Source organism: Mustela erminea, chromosome 14, assembly GCF_009829155.1.
Source record: "Mustela erminea isolate mMusErm1 chromosome 14, mMusErm1.Pri, whole genome shotgun sequence".
In the NCBI taxonomy this organism is placed as follows: Eukaryota; Metazoa; Chordata; class Mammalia; order Carnivora; family Mustelidae; genus Mustela; species Mustela erminea.
In genome coordinates this window covers 78,567,416-78,586,876 of record NC_045627.1, presented here as the reverse complement: position 1 = coordinate 78,586,876, position 19,461 = coordinate 78,567,416, and the positions used below count along the sequence as shown (strand labels likewise).

Below are 19,461 nucleotides of genomic sequence, written 5' to 3'. Positions count from 1 at the left end.
GTGAATATAAAATGTCCTCTTTTGTCTGACAGTTCTTGACTTAAAGTCGGTTTTGTCTGATATTAGCATAACCACCCAGCTCTCTTTTGGCTGCTATTTGCATGGAATATATTTTTCCCACCATTTTACTTTCAACCCATGTGTATCTTGGATCTAAAGTGAGTCTCTTGTAGACAGCATAGAGTTGGATATTTGGGGGGGGGGTATTTGCATTCTGCCAATCTCTGCTTTTGGTTCGAAAATTACACATTTACATTTAAAGTAATTACTGATAAGAGGGCACCTGGGTGGCTCAGTGGGTTAAGCCTTTGCTTTCGGCTCAGGTCATGATCTCAGAGTCCTGGGATGGAGGCCCGCATCAGGCTCTCTCCTTGGCAGGAAGCCTGCTCCCCCTTCTCTCTCTCTGCCTGCTTCTCTGCCTAATTGTGACCTCTTTCTCTCTGTGTCAAATAAATAAATAAAATCTTAAAAAAAAACCTTATTAAGAAGGAAAAAAGTAATTACTGATAAGAAATAAGAAATGACTGACTTCTGTCATTTTGCTGCTTGTTATTTATATGCCGTGTATCTTTTTAGCCTCTCATTTCCTGCATTACTGCCTTATTCTGTGTTTAGGATATTTGTGTATGTGTAGTTAACCATTTTGATTTCCTTTTGTATATATACTATTAATCTTTTGTTTGTGGTTACTATGGGGATTATGTTTCACATCCTAAATTTATAACATTCTAATTTGATTCAATGCAATCTTCAATAACTTTCACAAACTCTGCTCCTACATAGCTCTTATGTTACTGTCAGAAGTTACATCTTTAGGGGCATCTGGATGGCTCAGTTGGTTAAGCATCTGCTTTTGGCTCAGGTCATGATCCCAGGTCCTGGGTTCAAGCTCCACATTGTGCTCCCTGCTCAGTGGAGAGCCTGCTTCTCCCTCTCCCTCTGCTGCTCCCCCTGCTTGTGCATTCATTCTCTCTCTCTCTCTGCCAAATAAATAAATAAATATCTTTAATTTAAAAATTACATCTTTATACAATGTGTCTGATGTCACAGATTTATAATTATTCTTAATGTATGTCTTTTAATAATGTAGGAAATAAAGAGTGAAGTTACAACCAAGAATACAAAAATATTGACTTCTGTATTTGCTCACATAATTACCTTCACCAGAGATGTTTATTTCTTCATACTGGTGTCAGTTACTGTCTAATGCCTTTTCATTTAAACCTGAAAGACTGCCTTTAGCATTCCCTGTAGGACAGGACAGGTCTAGTGGTGATGACTTCCTTTAACTTTTGTTAATTTTGTCAATTTCTTGCTCATTTTTAAAGGACAGTTTTGCTGGATATAGAATTATTGACTGACAGTTTTATTACTTTGAGGGTTTTAGATATGCCCTCCTACTTCCTTGGGTTTCCACAGCTTCTTTTCTCTTTGTGTTTTAGATTTATTTAATTGAGAGAGCGCGTACATGAGTGGGAGGGCCAGAGGAAGAGGGAGAAAGAATCTCAAGCAGACTCCATGCTGAGTGCAGAGCCTGAAGCAGGACTTCATCTCATGACCCTGAGACCAGAACCTAAGCCCAAACATAGAGTCAGATACTCAACTGACTGCACCACGCAGGTACCCTGGGTTTCCACAATTTCTCATGAGAACTTTGTTGTTAATCATATTGAGGAGTCCTGTATGGAACCGATCACTGAACTTGAACCTGTAAATTCATCTTTCAGCAAATTTGATTTCTTTGTAGCCATGTTTTGTCACATGAAAACTTTTTTCGGGGGCACTTGGGTAGCTTAGTTGATTAAGTATCTGCCCTTGGCTCAGGCTGTCATCTCGGGGTCCTGGGATGATTGCTATTTCTCCCTCTGCCCCTCTCCCCACTTGTGCTCTCTCTCAAATAAATAAAATCTTTACAAGGAATTAAAAAACCATATATTTAAAATATACCATTCTTTCATCTCCCTTCACATGTGCTCAACTGCCTGATGTTGTATTTCAGATCTATGCTGTTTAATTTGTTCCATGTGTTTTATTTTGGATTGTTACTATTGTTCTGTCTCAAGATCATTGATCTTCTATATTATCTAATTTGTGATAAATCCTACCTGATATGCATAGGGATTTTTAATTTTCTGATACTGTATTATCTTTTGTAGTTCCATTAGAATTTTTTAAAAAAACTCCCAGTTTCCTTTCTCTTTTGTTCATGTTTCCCTTTATAGCTTTGATATATCTTAAACATATTTATACGACTTACAATATTGCTTATAAGGTCCTTGTCTGCTAATTTCATCATCTCTGTCATCTATGAGACATGAGATGGTTTCTGTTCACTCCCTTCTTATTCTGGATCATATTTTTCCACTTTGCTTAGTGTAATTTTTAGGTGATGAATATTATGAATTTTACATTGTCAAGTGTTGAATATTGTTGGAATCCTTTAATGATTACAACATTAAATAATAAGAAGTCTGTCATCACTCTTATTGTTCTCCTGAATGTAATATGCACCTTTCTTTTGCTGCTTTTAAGACCTAAGCGTCATGTTTACTTTTAACATTTTTGACTATGATAGGCCTTGGCATAGCCCTTATATTCCTGCTGCACTATTTATAAAGAGACAAAAATTAGTAACACCTCAAATATCTAAGAGTCTGAGAATGGTTAATTATTCATTGACATAATGGAATGGCATTGAATAAATAAATATGTAGATTATGTTGGTACAAGATAAAGTATATATGAGAAATAATGTTTAGTAAAACTTGGAACAAACTATTATATATAGTGAGGTTTGAAAAATGAAAAATACTTGTATAAGAAACTTTAGTAGAGAGCACCTGGGTGGCTTAGTAGATTAAAGCCTCTGCCTTTGGCTCAGGTCATGATCTCAGGGTCCTGGAATTGAGCCCCGCATCAGGTTCTCTGCTCAGCAGGGAGCCTGCTTCCCCCTCTCTCTCTGCCTGCCTCTCTGCCCACTTGTGATCTCTGTCTGTCAAATAAATAAATCAAATCTTAAAAAAAAAAAGAAACTTTAGTAGTTTTTTAAGTTGTGTGTAAGTAAAGCATTTTGAAGTTTTGAAGTAAAAAAATGTTTTGAAGTGAAACATTTCTTCTCTGAAAATCTGTTTTCATAACAATTTTGAGATGTAATTCACATATTCTCCCATGCCAAGTGTACACTTAAAGTATACAATTCTAATGGTTTTTAATATATTCATTAGAGTCATGCAAACATCACAATTAATTTTAGTAAAATGTCATCACCGCAACAAGAAACTCCATACCTTTTAAGCAACCACTTCCCAGTTTCCCCAGTGCCACCCACTTTTCAATAATCACTGTTGAACTTTCTCTCTCTATGGTTTTTGCCTCTTCTGGACATTCTATATAAATGGAATCATATAATATCTGGTGTTTTCTTATTGGCTTTTTTCACTTAGCATAGTGTTTTCAACGTTTATCCATGCTTTAGCAGGCGTAGATAGTTCTTTTTATCATTAAATAATACCCAATATTATTAGTTTTATATCATAATTAATATTATAATAAATAGCTTTAAATATGAAGACTTTGAAGCCAATTCCCTAAAATGGAGTTGGTGGATCAAAGAAAATGAACTTTAATTTCCTGAAAATGAAAATGAGCATTAAAGGGAAAATCTATTGACCAGTGCTCTCTCCCAGTCCACTCGTCACTGCTTGGGCCATTATCCGAGTTTGGTACCTGTCCTTCCAATTCATTTTTAAAAAGTCTGTCCTGTTCCTCTCTCTATTATATATATGTATATGTATATATATAAATATATATATATATATATATATATAAACACCCATTTAAAAAATACTTTTAATTATATGTTATATGGAGGTTAATAATTCCATTGTGATGCTTGCAATAGAAATCCCTACGTGCATTATTAAACAGAACAAAAACTAATTATATCACTTCAGTCCTTTCCATCAATATTCATATCATATAAATAAACCATAGTGTAATGGGAGATCTGAATCCCAATAATTGGCTCTAATAGCCATCCTAATAATTCATTCCATGCCCTGAAGATAATACCATATTGTATTTCAGGAGGCTATTTTAATTTCAAGGAAGGTAAACAGGATTGATTTCAAGGGGCTTCAGATTCATCGTGGGACCAAAGCACTCAGTTTGATTATAGATTTGATAATTAATTAACTCATTCTTAAACTCCAAAAGCGATACCTAATCACTGTATAATTGGAGTCAATGATTAAATCAGCCATTAAAACAATGGAATTTTGTGAACTAACTCAAATATTTAGTAGGCACTGTGCTGATATTTGGTTGAGTATAAGAAAATATTTCTGATCAGTTAGTTTTGGAGGAGGCCTTTGGGCATTGCCTGCCTGTCAGGATGACTGGTCGGGTTTAACAGGTTTCCTGGCTGCCTTACAAAAAAGCCAGGTGGCCATGGTTTGTTGACCAAATCTCTTGATTTTTTTTTTTTTCTGGGAAGAAATGATTTCTCTTTATACAAAATCCCTGGCAGCAGCACATATTTGTATTTTGTCATAGTTGAATCTGAATTGTCTCACGTTTCCTGGCACTTCTTTGAACTCTGTGGATTAACACATAATCTCAGGTAATCTCAGGGCAAAGGCCTTTTGGTTAATCTCTTGCAGATCTTCATGATGATAGTTGATGTGCAAATCTTAAACTATTTCATGAAAAACTAGGGAAAGGATTGGATAATTAGACTCAATATACTAATAAACTAATATCAAAATTGGTTTTTCATCTTCAAAATTCTAATTCACTCTAGTTTAAAAAATACTGTGCTGCCCTTTCAGATTATTCTGCCTCTAAATCAACCATCCTAAAATATTGTATCACTCTTCTAGGAGAAAGCAAAGCTATTATTTTTTTTAAAGTTCGTTTTCCCTTAGAATTTAGCAGGAGTATCAGACAGATACTAGTTAACAGCATTTACCTGTATTCCAGTCCCCTACCCTACCTTTCACAGGGAGACCCCCTCTGTAAATGGAGTTGGACATTTGCAAGTGAGTATAGAGTAGAAGCCCTGGGCTGGTGTAGTAACCACAATAGGGGTTTGTTAGTGAGAAAAAACAAGATGTGCAATGAGCCTAATTCATTTTGGATGCTTAATGATCAGTGCAAAAGAACTGTGCCTATTTTAGCCTAAAATTAGCATCCACAACCGCTTTTTCCTGACCTGTAATCTTAAAAACAAAAACAAAAACAAAAAACACCTAAGGTATGTCAAATTCTAGATTTGGTGCTTTGTATTTTCCTGGAGTAGGTATGGTATTATTCCTATTCTTTAGATGACGTTCAAAGGGGTCAGGAGACTTGACCAAAGACTAACCAGCACCTGGGGCTTGAGGAGAGCCACTGTGAAATCTGACAGGCCTGCCACGCCTCTTCTGGTCAGGGTCTAACCCGGACCGGGTTTACACAGTGCAGAGGGGAGCGAAGTGGGCCAAATGGTGGGCTTCTCTCTTGCCAGATCTGCTGCCAGGCAGCTGTGTGGCCTCGGACATTCGGCCAGCAGTGGCAGCCTCCCCAAGGTCAAGGTCCTGACACTGCAGAACAGATGCCCCGCAAGGCCCTGCGATCCATGTGCGGCAGGACCCACGTTCCGCCCACCTTCCCAACCCCGCGCCCCTGAGGCCCCGGGCACTGTCAACTGCCTACCACGCCCTCCCTGGCTCAGGAGGCGTCAATTCAGCGGGCCGGCCTGTTCAGTCCCTGCCTGCGTCCAAAGGTGCAAAACGTGGACACTGAGCTTGCCCCGACGGGCACCCGACTTCCCACACCGGCCCCAGAGTCCACTGGGTGAGAACCGAGTTAAAGCCTCGGTGTTCATGCCCACCACGCCCCGCTCTCCCTTGGTGGTTCGCGAGGGGCGGCCCGCGGCAGCGCTCCAAGTGCGGTCGTCAGGGACGCCGCAGCCCCGAAGCCGACTTTCCTCCCCGATCGCGCGTCGGGGTGTCCTGGGACTGGGGCGGAGGAGGGCTGCAGGAGCGAGCGGGGCGCACGCCCGCGGGTCCCACGCCCCGGGCCGCCTCGCTCCTCCCGCGGCGCGGGCCTCCGGGTGGGGCGGGGGAAGGCGAGGCGCCGCTGCCGCTGCGGGCGGGGCACGGGCTGCGGCCCCCGGGGCCGCCGCGCCTCCTCCCGCCGCCCCACCTCCTGCCCCGGGCCGCCCGCCCGGCCCGCCCCGCCCCCGGCCGCTGCGCCGCCCGCAGGTGCAGCGGCGGCGGCCGGCGAGTAGGTGCGTGGGGATGATCTCACTCGCGCGCTCCGCGCCAGGAGGAGGAGGAGCGGGAGCAGACCCAACTTCCGGGTAGTGCCGCCGCACGCCACCGGCATCTTGCTTTTCCTCCCCCACCCCCCGCGGCACCCCTCGCCTCTCCCTCCTTCCCTTTATTCCCGGCCCCACCTGCCAAAATGAACAGCTCGGACGAGGAGAAGCAGCTGCAGCTCATCACCACTCTGAAGGAGCAAGGTAGGCGGGCGTGCGGCCGCCAGGTGCGGGCCGCCGCGGCCCGTGGGCGGGGTCGGCTCCCGGGCGCTGGGTTTGGGCTGCGGCGAGGGGGGCGGGGGGCTGTCGCGGCCGCCGGGCTCGCCCCGCAGCCCTGGCCCGCGTGCGGGAGCGTCCTCCACGCGCCCCGCGCGCCTCGGGGAGCCAGGGGCCGAGCGTAAAGTGCGGGGGTCAGGGGCGTGGGGCCCGGCAGTGCGGGATGCGCTCCCCGCACGTTGCCGGCGCTGGCGATCCGGGTTGGGGGAAGGGGCCGGGATTGGGGGTTGGACGGCGACCCGGGGCACCCCCTCTCACGCGGGGGAAGCGTGGTTGGGGGGGCAGATGGGTCGGGAGGAGGCGGTTTGAGCTGCTCCGCTGGCCCTGCTCCCCAGCTGCCGCCCCACCCCTGCCCAGGGGCGCGGGGAGGCCTGCCACGGAGCTCCGCAGCCTTTCCCTGCTCTCCAGTCGGCCTCGGTCTAGTTCCTCTTTACCTCCTTGGCCACGATTCCGGGCCCTGATGTGTTTCACCGCTTTCCATTTTTAACTGTCTGTGAGTCACTGAGCCAACACCCTCTCGGTGTTGGGCCTCCTCAGTGACGATTTGGCTCTGGCCTGCAGTCGAGCCAGGCCGTGTCCTTGCATTTCCACGGCGCCAGGTAACGGGAGGTGACCTCCTCCTCCAGAACTGTTCTGATCAATCATTTCCATCTCCTCCTGCACCTCTCCACAAAGGCAGATTAGCGATCAAATGGGAGTGCGAGGCTCTCTCCATTGAAAATGACTGTTATTACCCTGGCCAAGGGTGGCCTGAGACTATGGGTCAAGACAGAGAGGAACTGCACAGATTTAGGAAGTGAAAATGGGGGAGGAACCTGGGCTTTTCTGAGTTACTTGGTGACACGGCCACAGAGTGGAAGGGTCCTGCTGTTCTCTTGCTCTTTCGCTTCTGCTGACTCAACTTACCAACTTTGTGAACTTGGAAGAGGCCCTTCCCTTCCATGGGTCTTGTGGTTATCACGCCTTACTGGATTGAAGCCATGGGCTAAACCAGAGGGTTTCATTATGTCTGGCCAGGTGGTATGACCTGTTGCTCAGGGAAACCACAAACATAACCATTTGCAGGGCTGTGTGGACTTCTCTGGAGTTTACATTCCTGGAAACACATCAAAGCAGATTGTTTACCAGTCCTCTTATCTTGTGGAAATTATTACCTCCCTGAAATGGACAGAGCACATGTTTTTGTGGTATCTAGCATTTAGAAAGTGCTGGATAAATGTTAATGGCTTTTGCCTTCCCAGTATCTTGGCTCCCATCCTAGACTAGCCGTAGGTCATAGAGTCACAAGCAGCAGTGAATCTAGTGGGAGGGCAGAATGTCCTTATCTGACATTCCTCGAGTGGTTTACTGAGGGGCTAGATTCTGTTAGCATTTTATTTCTAATAGCCCTCTTCCCCCCAATAACATAAAGATTCTTCATATTCTAGACAGTTGAAGCGTTCATCATTGATAATATCTCTCAGTGGATACCAGAGCTTTTGATGGATGGTCAGTTTTCAAATAATACAGTTAAAAACTTCACTTCTTTTCATTCTGAATATAATAATGTCAATAGTTTCACAATGGATTCACAATGCAGATAATCCACAAGTTGTTTATATTTCATTTTGGAACACATTCTCTCTGTTTCTATGTTGGATTTGAGAACTGAGAAGAAAGGAGGAGTCTTAAGTTTTTGGGTTCTTTCTTATTTATTGGAAAACAAAGCCAGCGTATTGGTATTTTTAGAGGATGTATTTCCTTAATTATGGGCATATCAAAGACAATAGAACAGTTAGACTTTGAAATTTGTGTTTCGTAAAAGGTGCACTTTTTTTTAAAGTATTGAGTCTGGTTACACAAGTGTTGGCATTTTTTTTCAGCCCATCTCAAAACCAGGGCATTTATTTGTCATTGGATCATAGACTGATAACAATGGATTTATTTCGAGAGCATTTGATTGATGTTTGACTCATGGAACTAACTAACCCAGAAGCTAGGGATTTGAGATGGAAAGACAGGCAACTAGGTGTTTGGGCTCTTACCAATATGATAATTAACTTTCTAAGCTGATGGTGTGTATGATTAATTTTTGAAAATAGACTTTTTTTTTTTTTTTTACTACCTGTAAACATTGTGAATAATTCCATCACTCCTGTTAAATGAGGACAAGAAGAACCAATATTGATGAACACTCTATTTTTTCTTTTTCAACACTGGCTAAACATACTCATTGATTCCTTTAACAAATACTTAACTACCAGACATCTATCATATTTGAGCTCCATGTGGTAGGCACTGGGGGTAGAGAGAATGAACCAGACAGTCTTTGCTTCCCCCCAAGTTTGTTGTCTAGTAGGCAGTCATGAATCAGACAGTCACACAAATGTGTACCATTACCAACTGTTTTTTTAGGGTAGATTCTTAGGAAGGGAATTCTTAGATCAGAGGGCAAGCAGACATAAAGCTCTGCCGGGCCTCACCAAAGTGCCCCCCAAAATGGCTGTACCACTTCACATTCCTCCCAGAAGTGTCCATGTCCCCCCATACTTGTCAACGTTGACCAATAGCATTCTTTACTAATTTTGGCAGTCTGACAAGTTTCTTAATTTTTGCCAGTCTGATGAACAAAAATAGTACCTTTCGAAAAATTGTATTACCTGGTTCTCAGTGAGGTTTGAAATCTCTCTACCTGTTTATTGGCCGTGTCGGCTTCCTCATCTCATTTCTTCCTTGGTGAATTTTAAGTCAGAAATTGGAACCCATTCCCCAGGAGGGTGTTCAGAAAGAAGATTCCTATCTACTCTAAATGGCAGAGCTGACAGCAGCCTTCCCTAATGTGAAGGCTTCAGTGGTGTGGTGAATAAGGTTGCCTTTGACAAAAGTTGTGAAATGTAATGACGGAGTCTGTCATAATATGAACAATCTCTAATTTATACTTACCATTCCCTAAGCTCTGTGTCTTATAAATCACACCCACTCTTGAATTACTTCAAAACATTGTATGTCCCCTTCTCGTGAATGGTATAATTAGCTATATTATGTCTTTCTAGAAAGTTATATTATGTCCCTTTAAAAAAAATTAGCCAGTATGTGATTGCTTATGTTCAAGCAGATGTTGAGGTAATGAGGTAATTCTCTTTTTGTCCTTTTTGGAGCTTTATTTTATTGGACTGATTGATGTCTTTAACACACTGACAAATGGTAACTTGGGGTACTATTTCCGATGCATATTTCCTAGCTCCTAAAGTGGACATTTCCCTTACAAAACATCCTACAATTTGCTCCCCCTCCAGAAGGCTGCTGGGAAATGATCGACTTAGCTCAGCGTTTATTGAAGGTACATGATTTTCTTTGTAATGTATTCATTGCACAAGCCCTGAATATTCACAGCCAGGCACTGTGCTGGGCATCAGTGATAGAGCGATGAATAAAGCCTTGTCCCTGCTGGTGAGGAGTTCCTAGTCTAGAGATAGTGATAGGCATGTAAATTCCAGGAAGAGTTTCTAAGTGGCCTAGTTTGGGTCTTGGGTTTAAGTCCTTTGGACCAGGAAGGGCAGGGCACCTTGATTGGCAGCCCCCGCAAAGACCAGTGGATTGGAGTAGTTGTCCAAACATGTATGGCGGGCCACTACCAGACAGGGGGATGCAGGCTGGGCAGATGCAGACAACAGCTGTCCACCGAACTGGTCAGCTTGGTCATGCCATGTCATTTGGAACTTGGTTAGGAAGTTTTGAGGCAGCAATTGCCACCCAGCAGTGAGGATGCGATCATGGAAGACCAAAGCTCCAACCACCACACTGAAAATACCGTCCTAGGGTGAGAGAGTGGGTTTTGAAGCACCGTAGCCTCCTTTGATCTGTACTTGCCCCAAGACTATAGCGACAGTGCTCAAGGTTCAGATGGAAATTTAGCCCGGCTTATTCTTAGAGTGGAGTTAGTAGTTAAAGAGGCTCCCAGTGTTCCCTTGATTGCAAGGCCAGAAAGTAGCTTGAGCGTTATTTTGACAAAAGGGGCCAAACGCTTGCCTACCACCGTGACCATATCAGTCAGGAGTAGCCGCAGCACCATCAGTCTTGGACACACATGGACACACATGAAGTCCCTCAGTAGAAAGCGGTTTGGGATTAGACGGTTGCCATGGTGTCCGGTGCCAACTTGGCTTTAACATCGTTATTTTTCCAAGTGTGGTTTGTGGCCACTGGTCTCCGAATAACTGGGGTCTGTATGCACTTTCTTACCTGTTATTATAGAAAGGAGCCTGGCAAATTTATTTTTCTTCCTCTGGGTCTGTTTTTGTAAAATCGATACTTTGAAGTGTTTTGCTGTTACAACAAAATACCACATAGCTTGAGAAAGTGCACAAACTATGAATGAACAACTCAAGGAATTATTGGAAAAGATGTTTCTAACAACGCTTACATTAGAACATCTCCAGAAACCCCATCATAAGCTCTCTAATCATGATCAACTGCCTTTCCCTGATGGTATTTTTGTCACCCAAGCTAAGTTTTCTGAAAGCTGCATGAATGGAATCATGCAGGATGCAGTATTTGCTTCTGTCTTCTCTCCCTCATCACGTGTGACATTGAACCACAGTGTGGGCTGTCGTCAGAGCTCATTCGCTTGCATTGCTTAGTAGTCCACTGTGGGAATACCCCCAAAAAAGAAGTTTTTAAGTGAAGATTCTGCAGAGGTCAGCAGACTTTTTCCGTAAATGGCCAGATGGTATTTTAAGCTTTGTGGGACACCTGGTGTTTCTGGTAAACCAACATCCTGTGGCTCAGTGGATTAAGCCTCTGCCTTCAGCTCAGGTCATGATCTCAGGGTCCTGGGATCGAGCCCCGCATCGGGCTCTCTGCTCAGCAGGGAGCCCGCTTCCTCCTCTCTCTTTCTCTCTGCCTGCCTCTCTGCCTACTTGTGATCTCCATCTGTCAAATAAATAAATAAAATCTTAAAAAAAATTTAAAAAAAATGCAATTTCCTCCTAAAGTCTGTGAGCTCCTGCCGGAAAGACACAGGCAGGGCAGCCCTCCGTGAGATGGATCCTGAGCCCGGGCTGAGGAACTACATCGTGTCGTTAGAATTACCTGATTCATGTAACGCTTCCAATGGGTAGACAAATCTTTTGTGTGTTTTTTTTTAAAAAATTGAATTTAAAAGTAAACATATGCTCATAGGAAGACGAATAAGCATAGGAAAAGAAAAGTATGCTGAACTGTTCCCTCTAGTTCATTTCTTAATCTTTATTTCATGATACTTTCTCAGGGAGTCTTTTTAGACACTTTTTCCCCCTAATTGTTCCTGCTTCCCATGAAAATTTTTTAAAAAGATTTTACTTATTTATTTGACAGAGAGAGAGCAAGCTCAAGCAGGGGGAGCAACAGAGGGAGAAGCCGGCTGCCCCATGAAGTTTTAATATCTCGGTGCCACGGTGGATCTTTTTATGTCCTGTGATCCTTTGGAGGTTGCAAACCGTTGTCATACCTGTGCTTGTATTCCCCTTTGAGGTGGTGCCATCCCCACTGATAACGCATGCTCTCACCCCCTTTCTGTTGCTCAGGGATGGACTGCTGACCTTTTGTTTATTTCCTTTTGGAAATTGTGCGCTTGTATGTGGGTAGGTAGTTATCACTGAATGTATATTACAGAATTTATATCAGTTACATGTAGAATTAAATCTTTAAATAAAAATTGATTGGTTAGGAGCACCTTTAAAAATTGAGCAGTTAAATGTCTGACTTTGGCTCGTATCATAATCTCAGGTCCTGGGATCGAGCCCCACATCAGGCTCCCTGCTTAGTGGGGAGTCTGCTTGTTCCTCTGCCCTTCTCCCCCTGCGCGCCCCACCCCGCTCATACTCACACACACACACACACACACACACACACTCTCTCTCTCTCTCTCTCAAATAAATAAATAAAATCTTCAAAAAACTGATTGGATAGTGTTCCACTCTACAGATTTGCCACATGTAGTTAATGTCCTCTGGATGGACACCTCTGTGTTTCTATGTCTTTGCTATTAAAAATAATGCTTTGGGCAATAGATAATAGTTGGAGACATCAGTATGACCGTGTTTTGCTTAATCTGGATGCAGATGATTACATACAGAGATATTTATAGTGTATGTCTATGTAGTGAAACCTGTCGCAGCCAGGAGGTGGGTAAGGAGACCTGACAACTAATTGTAATGTGGTACCTGAGTGGAATCCTGGAAGGAAATGCAACATTAGGGAAAAACTAAGGAAATATGAATGAAGTGTGGACCTTAGTTCATAATAATTGTCAGTATTGGTCCACTGATTGTAATAAATATGCCATACCAATATTAGATGTGAATAATAGGAGAAACTGGGTGGAGGGCTTATGGGAACTATCTGTATTATCTTTGCAATTTTGCTGTAAATCTTAAGTTTATGAAATTAAAGTTTATTAAATAAAAATGTTGCTTACATTCTTGTACACATTTATCTCTAAGTGTAGCTATGGGAAAAATTCTCAAAAGTAGATCCAAAAAGTGGGTATATTTTATTTTTATTTTTTTATTTTTTATTTTTTTATAAACATACATTTTTATCCCCAGGGGTACAGGTCTGTGAATCACAGGTTTACACACTTCACAGCTCTCACCAAAGCACATACCCTCCCCAATGTCCATAATCCCACCCCCTTCTCCCAACCCCCCTCCCCCCAGCAGCCCTCAGTTTGTTTTGTGAGATTAAGAGTCACTTATGGTTTGTCTCCCTCCCAATTCCATCTTGTTTCATTGATTCTTCTTCTACCCACTTAAGCCCCCATGTTGCATCACCACTTTCTCATATCAGGGAGATCATATGATAGTTGTCTTTCTCTGCTTGACTTACTTCGCTAAGCATGATACGCTCTAGTTCCATCCATGTTGTCGCAAATGGCAAGATTTCATTTCTTTTGATGGCTGCATAGTATTCCATTGTGTATATATACCACATCTTCTTGATCCATTCATCTGTTGATGGACATCTAGGTTCTTTCCATAGTTTGGCTATTGTGGACATTGCTGCTATAAACATTCGGGTGCACGTGCCCCTTTGGATCACTACGTTTGTATCTTTAGGGTAAATACCCAGTAGTGCAATTGCTGGGTCATAGGGCAGTTCTATTTTCAACATTTTGAGGAACCTCCATACTGTTTTCCAGAGTGGCTGCACCAGCTTGCATTCCCACCAACAGTGTAGGAGGGTTCCCCTTTCTCCGCATCCTCACCAGCATCTGTCATTTCCTGACTTGTTGATTTTAGCCATTCTGACTGGTGTGAGGTAATATCTCATTGTGGTTTTGATTTGTATTTCCCTGATGCCGAGTGATATGGAGCACTTTTTCATGTGTCTGTTGGCCATCTGGATGTCTTCTTTGCAGAAATGTCTGTTCATATCCTCTGCCCATTTCTTGATTGGATTATTTGTTCTTTGGATGTTGAGTTTGCTAAGTTCTTTATAGATTTTGGACACTAGCCCTTTATCTGATATGTCGTTTGCAAATATCTTCTCCCATTCTGTCAGTTGTCTTTTGATTTTGTTCACTGTTTCCTTTGCTGTGCAAAAGCTTTTGATCTTGATGAAATCCCAATAGTTCATTTTTGCCCTTGCTTCCCTTGCCTTTGGCGTTGTTCCTAGGAAGATGTTGTTGCAGCTGAGGTCGAAGAGGTTGCTGCCTGTGCTCTCCTCAAGGATTTTGATGGATTCCTTTCGCACATTGAGGTCCTTCATCCATTTTGAGTCTATTTTCGTGTGTGGTGTAAGGAAATGGTCCAATTTCATTTTTCTGCATGTGGCTGTCCAATTTTCCCAGCACCATTTATTGAAGAGGCTGTCTTTTTTCCATTGGACATTCTTTCCTGCTTTGTTGAAGATTAGTTGACCATAGAGTTGAGGGTCTATTTCTGAGCTCTCTATTCTGTTCCATTGATCTATGTGTCTGTTTTTGTGCCAGTACCATGCTGTCTTGATGATGACAGCTTTGTAATAGAGCGTGAAGTCCGGAATTGTGATGCCACCAACTTTGGCTTTCTTTTTCAATATCCCTTTGGCTATTCGAGGTCTTTTCTGGTTCCATATGAATGTTAGAATTATTTGTTCCATTTCTTTGAAAAAGATGGATGGTACTTTGATAGGAATTGCATTAAATATGTAGATTGCTTTAGGTAGCATAGACATTTTCACAATATTTATTCTTCCAATCCAGGAGCATGGAACATTTTTCCATTTCTTTGTGTCTTCCTCAATTTCTTTCATGAGTACTTTATAGTTTTCTGAGTATAGATTCTGTGCCTCTTTGGTTAGGTTTATTCCTAGGTATCTTATGGTTTGGGGTGCAATTGTAAATGGGATTGACTCCTTAATTTCTCTTTCTTCTGTCTTGTTGTTGGTGTAGAGAAATGCAACTGATTTCTGTGCATTGATTTTATATCCTGACACTTTACTGAATTCCTGTACAAGTTCTAGCAGTTTTGGAGTGGAGTCTTTTGGATTTTCCACATATAGTATCATATCATCTGCGAAGAGTGATAATTTGACTTCTTCTTTGCCGATTTGGATGCCTTTAATTTCCTTTTGTTGTCTGATTGCTGCGGCTAGGACCTCTAGTACTATGTTGAATAGCAGTGGTGATAATGGACATCTCTGCCATGTTCCTGACCTTAGCGGAAAAGCTTTCAGTTTTTCTCCATTGAGAATGATATTTGCGGTGGGTTTTTCATAGATGGCTTTGATGATATTGAGGTATGTGCCCTCTATCCCTACACTTTGAAGAGTTTTGATCAGGAAGGGATGCTGTACTTTGTCAAATGCTTTTTTGGCATCTATTGAGAGTATCATATGGTTCTTGTTCTTTCTTTTATTGATGTGTTGTATCACATTGACTGACTTGCAGATGTTGAACCAACCTTGCAGCCCTGGAATAAATCCCACTTGGTCGTGGTGAATAATCGTTTTAATGTACTGTTGAATCCTATTGGCTAGTATTTTGTTGAGTATTTTCGCATCTGTGTTCATCAAGGATATTGGTCTATAGCTCTCTTTTTTGATGGGATCCTTGTCTGGTTTTGGGATCAAGGTGATGCTGGCCTCATAAAATGAGTTTGGAAGTTTTCCTTCCATTTCTATTTTTTGGAACAGTTTCAGGAGAATAGGAATTAGTTCTTCTTTAAATGTTTGGTAGAATTCCCCCGGGAAGCCGTCTGGCCCTGGGCTTTTGTTTGTTTGGAGATTTTTAATGACTGTTTCAATCTCCTTACTGGTTATGGGTCTGTTCAGGCTTTCTATTTCTTCCTGGTTCAGTTGTGGTAGTTTATATGTTTCTAGGAATGCATCCATTTCTTCCACATTGTCAAATTTATTGGCGTAGAGTTGCTCATAGTATGTTCTTATAATAGTTTGTATTTCTTTGGTGTTAGTTGTGATCTCTCCTCTTTCATTCATGATTTTATTTATTTGGGTCCTTTCTCTTTTCTTTTTGATAAGTCGGGCCAGGGGTTTATCAATTTTATTAATTCTTTCAAAGAACCAGCTCCTAGTTTCGTTGATTTGTTCTATTGTTTTTTTGGTTTCTATTTCATTGATTTCTGCTCTGATCTTTATGATTTCTCTTCTCCTGCTGGGCTTAGGGTTTCTTTCTTGTTCTTTCTCCAGCTCCTTTAGGTGTAGGGTTAGGTTGTGTACCTGAGACCTTTCTTGTTTCATGAGAAAGGCTTGTACCGCTATATATTTTCCTCTCAGGACTGCCTTTGTTGTGTCCCACAGATTTTGAACCGTTGTATTTTCATTATCATTTGTTTCCATGATTTTTTTCAATTCTTCTTTAATTTCCCGGTTGACCCATTCATTCTTTAGAAGGATGCTGTTTAGTCTCCATGTATTTGGGTTCTTTCCAAACTTCCTTTTGTGGTTGAGTTCTAGCTTTAGAGCATTGTGGTCTGAAAATATGCAGGGAATGATCCCAATATTTTGATACCGGTTGAGTCCTGATTTAGGACCGAGGATGTGATCTATTCTGGAGAATGTTCCATGTGCACTAGAGAAGAATGTGTATTCTGTTGCTTTGGGATGAAATGTTCTGAATATATCTGTGATGTCCATCTGGTCCAGTGTGTCGTTGAAGGCCTTTATTTCCTTGCTGATCTTTTGCTTGGATGATCTGTCCATTTCAGTGAGGGGAGTGTTAAAGTCCCCTACTATTATTGTATTATTGTTGATGTGTTTCTTTGATTTTGTTATTAATTGGTTTATATAGTTGGCTGCTCCCACGTTGGGGGCATAGATATTTAAAATTGTTAGATCTTCTTGTCGGACAGACCCTTTGAGTATGATATAGTGTCCTTCCTCATCTCTTATTATAGTCTTTGGCTTAAAATCTAATTGATCTGATATAAGGATTGCCACTCCTGCTTTCTTCTGATGTCCATTAGCATGGTAAATTCTTTTCCACCCCCTCACTTTAAATCTGGAGGTGTCTTCGGGCTTAAAATGAGTTTCTTGGAGGCAACATATAGATGGCTTGTTTTTTTTTTTAAGATTTTATTTATTTATTTTAGACAGAAATCACAAGTAGACAGAGAGGCAGGCAGAGAGAGAGGGGAAGCAGGCTCCCCGCTGAGCAGAGAGCCCGATGCGGGGCTCGATCCCACGACCCTGGGATCATGACCTGAGCTGAAGGCAGAGGCTTTAACCCACTGAGCCACCCAGGTGCCCCTGGGTTTTGTTTTTTTATCCATTCTGATACCCTGTGTCTTTTGACAGGGACATTTAGCCCATTAACATTCAGGGTAACTATTGAGAGATATGAATTTAGTGCCATTGTATTGCCTGTAAGGTGACTGTTACTGTATATGGTCTCTGTTCCTTTCTGATCTACCACTTGTAGGCTCTCTCTTTGCTTAGAGGACCCCTTTCAATATTTCCTGTAGAGCTGGTTTGGTGTTTGCAAATTCTTTCAGTTTTTGTTTGTCCTGGAAGCTTTTAATCTCTCCTTCTATTTTCAGTGATAATCTAGCTGGATATAGTATTCTTGGCTGCATGTTTTTCTCGTTTAGTGCTCTGAAAATATCATGCCAGCTCTTTCTGGCCTGCCAGGTCTCTGTGGATAAGTCAGCTGCCAATCTAATATTTTTACCATTGTATGTTACAGACTTCTTTTCCCGGGCTGCTTTCAGGATTTTCTCTTTGTCACTGAGACTTGTAAATTTTACTATTAGGTGATGGGGTGTGGGCCTATTCTTATTGATTTTGAGGGGCGTTCTCTGAACCTCCTGAATTTTGATGCTCGTTCCCTTTGCCATATTGGGGAAATTCTCCCCAATAATTCTCTCCAGTATACCTTCTGCTCCCCTCTCTCTTTCTTCTTCTTCTGGAATACCAATTATTCTAATGTTGTTTTGTCTTATGGTGTCACTTATCTCTCGAATTCTCCCCTCTTGGTCCAGTAGCTGTTTGTCCCTCTTTTGCTCAGCTTCTTTATTCTCTGTCATTTGGTCTTCTATATCACTAATTCTTTCTTCTACCTCATTTATCCTAACAGTGAGAGCCTCCATTTTTTATTGCACTCATTAATAGCTTTTTTGATTTCAACTTGGTTAGATTTTAGTTCTTTTATTTCTCCATAAAGGGCTTTTATATCTCCCGAGAGGGTTTCTCTTATATCTTCCATTCCTTTTTCAAGCCCAGCTAAAACCTTGAGAATTGTCATTCTGAACTCTAGATCTGACATATTACCAATGTCTGTATTGATTAAGTCCCTAGCCTTCGGTACTGCCTCTTGTTCTTTTTTTTTGTGGTGAATTTTTCCGTCTTGTCATTTTGTCCAGATAAGAGTATATGAAGGAGCATGTAAAATACTAAAAGGGTGGCAACAACCCCAGGAAAATATGTTTTAGCCAAATCAGAAGAGATCCCAAATCGTGAGGGGGAGAAAGGGGATAAAAAGAGGTTCAAAAAGGAAGAAAGAAAAAAAAAAGAAAAGAAAAGAATTAAAAAAAGAAGAAAACGAATAAAGAAAAATATAAAAAAGAAAATATATATATATTAGATAAACTAGTTAAAAACGTTAAAAAAGAAAAGGGTAAAAGTTAAAAAAAAATTTACCAGAAGGCGAGAAAAAAAAAAAACAAAAAATGAAAAAGAAAAAAATTAAATTAACTGCAAGACTAAAAAAAATCACAGGGAGAAAGCCATGAGTTCCGTGCTTTGCTTTCTCCTCCTCTGGAATTCTGCTGCTCTTCTTGGTATTGAAACCACACTCCTTGGTAGCTGAACTTGGTCTCGGCTGGATTTCTTGCTGATCTTCTGGGGGAGGGGCCTGGTGTAGTGATTCTCAAGTGTCTTTGCCCCAGGCAGAATTGCACCGCCCTTACCAGGGGCCGGGCTGAGTAATCCTCTCGAGTTTGCTTTCAGGAGCTTTTGTTCCCTGAGCACTTTCTGTAAAGTTCCAGAGGACGGGAATACAAATGGCGGCCTCCTGGTCTCCGGCCGGGAGGAGCCGAGAGCCCGGGGCCCCACTCCTCAGTGCGCCCTCAGAGAACAGCACCCAGTTACTCCCGGTCTGCCTGACCTCCGGCCACGCTCCGAGCTCTCCGAGCCTGCGACCGGTTCAAGGTAAGCCCAAGCTGTGATCTTACTGTCCGCTCTGTCTCTGTAGCCGGCTTTCCTGTTCCAATACCCGCAAGCTCTGCGACACTCAGACACCCCCAATTCTTCTCTGACCCTGCGGGACCTGAGGCCACGCTGACCCTGCGTGGGCTTCGCCCCGGTTTAGCCTCTGGAGCGATGTCCCTCAGTGGAACAGACTTTTAAAAGTCCTGATTTTGTGCTCCGTTGCTCCGCCGCTTGCCGGGAGCTGGCCCTTCCCCCCGGGGTCTATCTTCCCGTCGCTT

General features: G+C 42.4%; 1 protein-coding gene across 3 annotated transcripts in view; it reads left to right on the top strand.

Annotated features, from left to right (window-relative positions):
* Window positions 1-6,229: 6,229 nt before the first annotated feature.
* The window catches only part of SHTN1 (shootin 1), a 103,501-nt gene continuing 90,269 nt past the window's right edge, over window positions 6,230-19,461 (top strand). For 2 of the 3 annotated variants that reach the window (XM_032311925.1, XM_032311927.1), the window contains exon 1: window positions 6,231-6,505. In XM_032311925.1, coding sequence (XP_032167816.1) covers window positions 6,448-6,505 — 58 coding nt within the window. In that variant the 5' untranslated portion in view covers window positions 6,231-6,447. Of the gene's footprint in view, window positions 6,506-19,461 lie in introns of all 3 variants that reach the window. The other variant, XM_032311926.1, reaches the window with a different exon arrangement.